The following is a 7,850-nucleotide window of genomic DNA, read 5'->3' as shown; positions in this document are numbered from 1 at the left end:
TCTGTCTCTGCACTGTCCCTCTCTTTCTCTCCCCCTCCTCTCTCTCTCTCTCTCTCTGGTTGGATGTACAACCTCTCAGCTATTGCTCGTGTTGGCAAGTGCACCGGAGCTTAGGGTTTCTTTCTTTTTCTGTTTCTCCTTCTGTCTCTCCTCTCCGTTTCAATCTCCACAGATCTCCCTCTCTCTCTCTCTCTGTGTGTGTGTGTGTGTCTCTCTCCCCCTCTCTCCCCCCCTTCTCTGTGTCTCTCCACCTTCCTATTAACCAGTCGAGGGGCGGTCAGTAATGGAGGATTTCTTACCCAACACAGACGAGCCTTTGCTGCTGGTTTGAAAGCTTCTTTCATTGCAAAGGCAAAGGAGAAAGGGGAGAGCGAGAGAAAGAGAATTAAAGAGGAGGAGGAGGGGAGGGGGTAAGAGGGGGAATTATATTTGGCCTAAAGAGCGACTTGGGAAGCCAAAATGTCGACCAGAACGCCATTGCCCACTGTGAACGAGCGCGACACAGAGAATGTAAGTCGGACACTGTTTCATTTTGTTATTGTTGCTGCTTTCTATCCGAGGTGGGATTTGCTGGAGCAGCCCGAGGCTGGGGCGGGATACATGGGTTGTGTGTATTTTCTGCTTCCAAACAGGAAAACCTTTGTGAAGGTGGGTGGAGGTGACAGAGAGAGAGAGAGAGAGGGGTGGGGGTGAGAAAGGGACAGACAGACAGAGGGGGGGGGGGGGGTGAAGGAAACAGATGGGGGGAGAGACACAGAAAGGGGGTGAGAGAGAAACGCAGAGAAGGGATGAGAAACAGAGAGGGGCTAATAGAATAGAGAGACAGAGAGAAGAGGGTGAGGGGATAGAGAGACAGAGAAGGGGGTGAGGGGATAGAGAGACAGAGAAGGGGATGAGAGGATAGACAGACAGACAGACAGACAGACAGAGAGAGGGGGGTGAGAGGATAGACAGACAGACAGAGAGAGGGGGGTGAGAGGATAGACAGACAGACAGAGAGAGGGGGGTGAGAGGATAGACAGACAGACAGAGAGAGGGGGGTGAGAGGATAGACAGACAGACAGACAGACAGAGAGAAGGGGGTGAGAGGATAGACAGACAGACAGACAGACAGAGAGAAGGGGGTGAGAGGATAGACAGACAGACAGACAGAGAGAAGGGGGTGAGAGGACAGACAGACAGACAGACAGACAGACAGACAGAGAGAAGGGGGTGAGAGGATAGACAGACAGACAGAGAGAAGGGGGTGAGAGGATAGACAGACAGACAGACAGAGAGAAGGGGGTGAGAGGATAGACAGACAGACAGGGGTGAGAGGATAGACAGACAGACAGAGAGAAGGGGGTGAGAGGATAGACAGACAGAGAGAAGGGGGTGAGAGGATAGACAGACAGACAGAGAGAAGGGGGTGAGAGGATAGACAGAGAGACAGAGAAGGGGGTGAGAGGGATAGACAGAGAGAAGGGGGTGAGAGGGATAGACAGACAGACAGAGAGAAGGGGGTGAGAGGGATAGACAGACAGACAGAGAGAAGGGGGTGAGAGGGATAGACAGACAGACAGAGAGAAGGGGGTGAGAGGGATAGACAGACAGACAGAGAGAAGGGGGTGAGAGGGATAGACAGACAGACAGAGAGAAGGGGGTGAGAGGGATAGACAGACAGACAGACAGAGAGAAAGAGAGACCGAGAAGGCGGGTTAAGAAAGGGACAGAGAGGGTTGAAAGAAACAGAGAGATGGGGTTGAGAGAGTAGAGAGATAAGTGGTGTGAGAGAGTGGGGGTAGAAAGAGGCAGAGAAGGGGTGTCCAGAGAGTAAATAGACAAATGATGGTGAGAGAGACACAGGAAGAAAGGATGAGATGGTTTTTATTTGGGAGAGCAGAGCGAGCAGAGAGAGAGTGTGTGTATCTCAGTCAGGGCCTTCGCTCAGCAACACTTCCGAGCATTTCCAGGGGAGGACGATCACCTCTTCGGACTGAATTAAAAACACGCCTCTCCTGTTTCCCTCTCTGCCTCCCTCATCCATTAGCTTCGTGCGAATCCCTCACCCCACCCCATTTGAAGCCCTCCCCCCTTTAACTGTGTGCTTTGGTCCTGGGGGGCGACCCACCAGCTTTAATGACAGCCCCCGTTTAGTGTCGCTCAGTGCAGCCCTTCTCGGCTGACGCAGTGTCCGTCCATCACTCAGTCTGATCAGTGATCAGTGATCAGTGCTGGAGAGCGTTTATTTTTCTCACGGGTGTGATTGTATTTTTTTTTGTTGTTGTTTGTTTTGCCACCGTGAAACGAGGTCATAATCTACATTATTGCAAATCATCGTTTCACTCCCTGTATATATTTAAGGGATGGGGTGGAGGGGGGGGAGAGGAGAAACAAGGATTTCTAGATTGAAAAGCCACCAGAAACTGACGACTCACTGTATGGGTTAAGGGTCAAATGCACTCTACTGTGATGTACTTTCAACCCCTTAAATATAATCAGTGCTTTGCAGCTGCTTCTGCCCCAACTAGTATTGGAGTGCACAGGCCTCTTTCATATAATTCCTCACTACATCGCTGAGGGGTTTATTTACAAGCAGCTCAGGTCGTACAAAATGCTGACAATTGCGAGGTGGATCTGCCTTAGAATTTCTAATAACAATCTTTGCGTTTGATGTAGCGCCTTATTGCGTATTTGAGACGTCTCAAAGCATTTCACTGTAAAGTGAATTGACTATATTTTTGTGGGTCAAACGCGGCAGCCAATTGCACATAGCAGTGTCGCACAAACAGCCATGGGTTGAATGACCAATTTATTATTATTTGGGGGGGAGGAGGGTGTCTGTTTTGGTGTGGGGGGGGGGGGTATGTTCCCTTTTCAGAGGGAGGGCAAATTGCATTCATTTTTAGGGGGTTTGTGATTCTCTTTCAGTAATTGAGAATTTGATGCAAGTAGATATTAATGCTGAAGTCAGCAATAAATTGTAGCAACAGCAATAACTGATGTAAAGCATAAGGTGATTCAATATTCATTTTTTTTCTAAAGAAAATCATTATGTCTCATCGAAAAAAAAGATGAAATCCGTAGCTTACCGCACAGACTGTACACTGTGAAGTGGTTTATGTTTTGTGTGCTGTGTGGTTAACATTGCAGCATACGTCTGTGGATGGATATGGTGAGTCACAAAGCCATCCTTCCAAATCAGCGAGCAGACAAAACCTACCCCGCTGCAGGAATTCAGTGGCCTCCACAACTGATGAACAGCCCCATATTGGAAATTACCGGCTGCTAAAGACTATAGGCAAAGGAAACTTTGCAAAAGTAAAATTAGCACGACATGTTCTGACTGGAAGAGAGGTGAGTTTTATTGGTATTGTTGCATTATCACAGAGTGTTAGTGTCAACTGTATAGTTGCCATGGTAGCGCTTTTGGATTGGATTTCTGTTTTTCCACTAGCTTTTCTGCCCTGCCCTTCTTCAATCCCGAGGGTCTGTTCCTTTTTTTTCCTTTGACTGGAGAGTGCTTTCTTGGGCTCCGGGCACCCTTCAGTACCTCGCCTCACTTCACCTCACCTCAAGTAGCCATTATTCACGTGTGCAGCTCAACAGAGAGAATCGCCAGGTTTATCTGACGTTGGGAGAATTACAGCCTAGCTGCTCCCGTACTTACTCAATTTACACATTAATGCCCCCTCTAGGAGGGGTCTCTAGGTAGCGACAGGGGTGGGCAACCCTGGATAATATTTCACTTCGCTAATCCAAGGGCGCCTAGGCTGGTTGTAATTGCTGCTACCCTGGCTGAGAACAGCTCATTTATATTTAGTTCTGTGCTTTGCTGGTCTTGTATGGCCCTCGGGCTGCACCCTTTCCTACAAGGCCATCGGAGAAGCAGAATTGGATTAATTTCCAATGATTAGGTGTTCAAGCTTCTTTGCACTTCAATACTTCTGAAATTTTCTTTTTAATTTTGCCAAAATGTTCACATTAATGTTTCCACTTGTGACCTCATTGCCTACACACAAGATCCCTCAGCCCACCCAACGAGCAGCAGGCAGTGCCATGTGAATGACACCACAATAAATTTCCGGTGCTAGTTGGCTGTCGTTCTAAATTGGCTAACGTGATAGCCAATAGTTAACATGATTGCCGACACGATTGCCAAAATACCAAACCCTGTTTGCTATTGTGTTCAGCTAATGGACACCAGTGACATTAAGACATTGGCTTTAGCACTTCCCTCTGTTCAGCATTTACAAAATGTTGTCATTATGTTGGTGGTAATGGCATCAGGTCCATTTGTTGCATTCAGGTTTGGTATGCGTGAAATTGGTTAATACAGAACACAACAGATCTTAAACCTGATTAACATCATTACCCTTGCCTTGACATCGAACATAGGATATAAAATAGGTACAGATATGACTGGAACTCTGTGATTGATGTCCTGATCCTGCACCCCCCCAACCCTTTTTTTAAAATTTTATAGGAACTGACACAGTACAGATTATTCCTCCTATTTATTCCTCCAAAATTCACATTCTGTCACAATCTGAGCTGAACTGTTTTGATTGCTACCTACGCTTTTTTCACTGATGCTTTTATAATGAAGTTTACTTTCAGTAGGTCTCACTGTGTCTAAGACAACATCTAAATACATTCTAGGGCTGCAACTTAGACAGATCTCACACTCGCACATAGCACTGACCCAGCCATCACAAGATATTGACTTGGAGAAAAATTGAGCTGATTTGAGTATCGGGCAGCCCTTGAACACAAACATGTGGACATCTGGTAGAGGAATAATCACAAATCATATGTACCTCAAATCAGCATTCCATCATAATATGTATATGCAGATTTTTTTCCAGCGTCTTAGGACATCCTCCTGATGTGAAAGGCGCTATACAAATGTAATCTTGTTGTTTTTCAGCAAACATTCAACTGACTATTCTTAACTTATTTGCAGGTTGCTGTTAAAATAATCGACAAGACACAACTCAATCCAACCAGTCTGCAAAAGGTACGTCTTCATCTTCAATATGTACTCTGTTTTGCTGCTCTTCTGATGGAGACAAACTGGGAGATATGAATGGAAATATTTCTCCTTTTTGATTGTGGCAAAGATTTTCGTAACCTGAGCGATGGAAATATTTTTGTGATCTTTGGCAGTTTGATTATTTTGTAGTGTCCTAGTGTCCTCAAACATGTACGTGCTAAAGCCAATGTTTTGATGTCACTGGTGTCCATTAGCAAAAGGAAATGAGGTGGTTCAGTGTGTGTCTCCAGAAATGGACATGTTTTTGCTTGTGGCTGTCAGTGAGGCTCAGACTGCTTGTCTGACCAAACAAAGCGGTCTTGTGCTCGCTGGCTCGCATGGATTTTGCACCAACCATTTGGAGAAGATATGGTGGCCTGAATAACATAGTTGTATAATAATAAATATAATAATAATAATCCTTGCATGTGATATAGCACTTTTCATGTCTTCTCGACGTCTCAAAGCGCTTCACAGAATAGACTGTAAAGTGAATTGACTGTATATTTGTGGGTGAAACATGGCAGCCAATTGCGCACAGCTGTGTCCCACAAACAGTCGTGGATTGAAAATGACCAATTTATTATTGTGTTGTTTTGGAGGGATTATTATTAGGCGTGTGGAGTAAGGAAACAATTGCAAACTACAGATAAAAACACAGCCGAGTCTGTAGAATTGGTTTAATTCTGATTGAGGTGGATTTCAACCTCGCAGTGTATTGAGGTTGATTTGTACTGCGGACGGGTTCTGTGCTTGTAGAACCATTTCCCCGAGCGTTTCTGCAGTGTAAAAGCAGTAGGAGATGATATGTGCATGCCTGAAGCATTCTTGCTGTGCTCACAATAACACACAGTTCGTTGTAAAGCAGAGGTGTATCTGGTATTGTGTGAAAAAGTTCCCAAAGATTTGTATTACTGTTTCTCCATGCAATATTACTACAAAAGAGTGAAACAGCTTTTACCTCTGTGACTGGATCAATGTAATTTGTCAAAGGGAGGAAAATAAACTACTAAGTTACATTGTTTAGGTCATTCTTGAACTATTATGAAAGCTTAAGAAGTAGCATTCGCTCTATTTTAAAATTACCTGCTGCCCCCCCCCCCCCCCCCACAAACTGCAGCTAAAATTAATGGAAGTTTTCAAATTCTTTATTGTAACTAGTTGTTGTTCATTTTATAAACAATCATCAAATATTTACCTATAATTTAATTGTACTTCTTCCACGCAAATCAACAGGTACAGACAGTGTTTCAGAAGTTTGCTACAATTAAGGAGCAAGTTTATTTTTTGTTATTGTTGTATGTTAAACGATGCAGACATTTAGCTTTATCAGACATCTGTTATTTCAGTACAATGTAGCACGCACTGTATGTAAAGATATTCACAATTTGACTTTTTTTTGGAAGAATGATCTGTTTCAAAATTTGTCAGTACCATAATTATAGAAACACTTCATCTCTCGGTTTGAGAACTCGTAATTTTGATTCTTTTTCCACCATGATTATAGGTCTGGTGAACTTTATTGATTTGTGTAGAAGAGTTGTGAAGCCAAATAAAGGTGTTTACTTGTGGAGTGAACAGAATGGCTATTTCTGTAAAAAAAACAAATTAAAAATGTAATTATGTCATTGCATAATATTTCAGAGACGCAAGTCTGAATTGTAGGTTTGGATTAACTATATGCATTGCATACAGGTGCCCTTAATTATTTAAGTAACTGATTCAAGTATTCTGGAATCGCCTGAAACCATTGGGTGTTTATTATATAGTGAAGGGATCTGTAATTCCATGTTTGCAGATTGTTAGCACAACCTGCAAATTTTGCACATGGGTTGTTTACCCATCCCGGAAATTAGACCCCCACTGTCTTCTATCTAAAAATGTTTGGCAAGGATTTCTTCTTTGGTTCAGAGAGAGAGAAGAGCAATGTGTTTTGCCATGACTTCTACATACTATCTATATATTTGACTGTTTTGTTTTGTGTTCATGAGCTAAAAAAAAAGATTTTTTTTTAATGATGACCATGCTCCTTTTAACAAAAAAACCTCACACTTGTTTTTTGTTAGTCTACATTTTTAATTATAGATGCCCTATTTGGGAAAAAATAACTTAATGCCAGGGTTGGGCTGTGGGTGCAATACATTTGAAGAGTTTTTATTTTATGTGCAGTGACTGTAAGTTTTGAATCATTTTTGACATCCTTTGAACTCTACCAAAGTGCTGAAATGTGTAACACATTGTAGAAGTACCATTATTCAGTGCACCTTCCATATTCTGTGCAGTTTTTCGTACTGGTGGATAATTTTGGTGGTGGTTACTACTCCCGACAACTCAAGTTTTTATGTTCCAGACAGTAAGAGAGGGTTGAGCTGGCATAGGACAAAAATACTCAGCTTGGTAATGTCAGAAGGAGTGGCAATGAAACCTGAGTGGTAATAATGTCTAAGCATTAAGATCCACTTGCTGACTTGTAACAAGCAGTAATTGCTTTATGCTTCATACGTATGGCTGGCTAGATATGGTTTGTGTTCCATTTTGATTTACAAGATGCTCTACGATTGCTATAGGGGGCAAGTACCATTTGTTTTGTTTTTAATATCTTTTGTGAGGCTAATCAGTGTAAGAGTGATATTAAACCTCGAGGTGTACAGTGTCTAATGACTGAAACTTCAGGAATAGCAAGTGTGTATGTTTTAGTAAAGGAACATGTTGCGCGTTGCATATAATAATAATAATCCTTGCATTTCATATAGCGCCTTACCACATCTTCGAGACGTCTCAAAGTGCTTCACAGAATATACTGTAAAATGAATTAACTATATATTCTGAGGGTGAA

The 7,850-nt window shown here is 43.0% G+C and overlaps 1 protein-coding gene across 3 annotated transcripts in view; it reads left to right on the top strand.

The window, feature by feature from the left end:
• The first annotated feature begins 200 nt into the window (after positions 1-200).
• mark1 (MAP/microtubule affinity-regulating kinase 1) overlaps positions 201-7,850 on the top strand; it is a 91,366-nt gene continuing 83,716 nt past the window's right edge. For all 3 annotated transcript variants that reach the window (XM_042333063.1, XM_042333062.1, XM_042333065.1), the window contains exons 1-3: positions 201-510; positions 3,133-3,336; positions 4,946-4,999. In XM_042333063.1, the coding sequence (XP_042188997.1) occupies positions 460-510; positions 3,133-3,336; positions 4,946-4,999 (309 nt within the window). In that variant the 5' untranslated portion in view covers positions 201-459. The remainder of the gene's footprint in view (positions 511-3,132; positions 3,337-4,945; positions 5,000-7,850) is intronic.

Source organism: Callorhinchus milii, unplaced genomic scaffold (assembly GCF_018977255.1).
Source record: "Callorhinchus milii isolate IMCB2004 unplaced genomic scaffold, IMCB_Cmil_1.0 Scaffold3, whole genome shotgun sequence".
NCBI lineage: Eukaryota > Metazoa > Chordata > Chondrichthyes > Chimaeriformes > Callorhinchidae > Callorhinchus > Callorhinchus milii.
The sequence above is the reverse complement of the archived record's forward strand: the minus strand, read 5'-3'. Positions and strand labels throughout refer to the sequence as shown.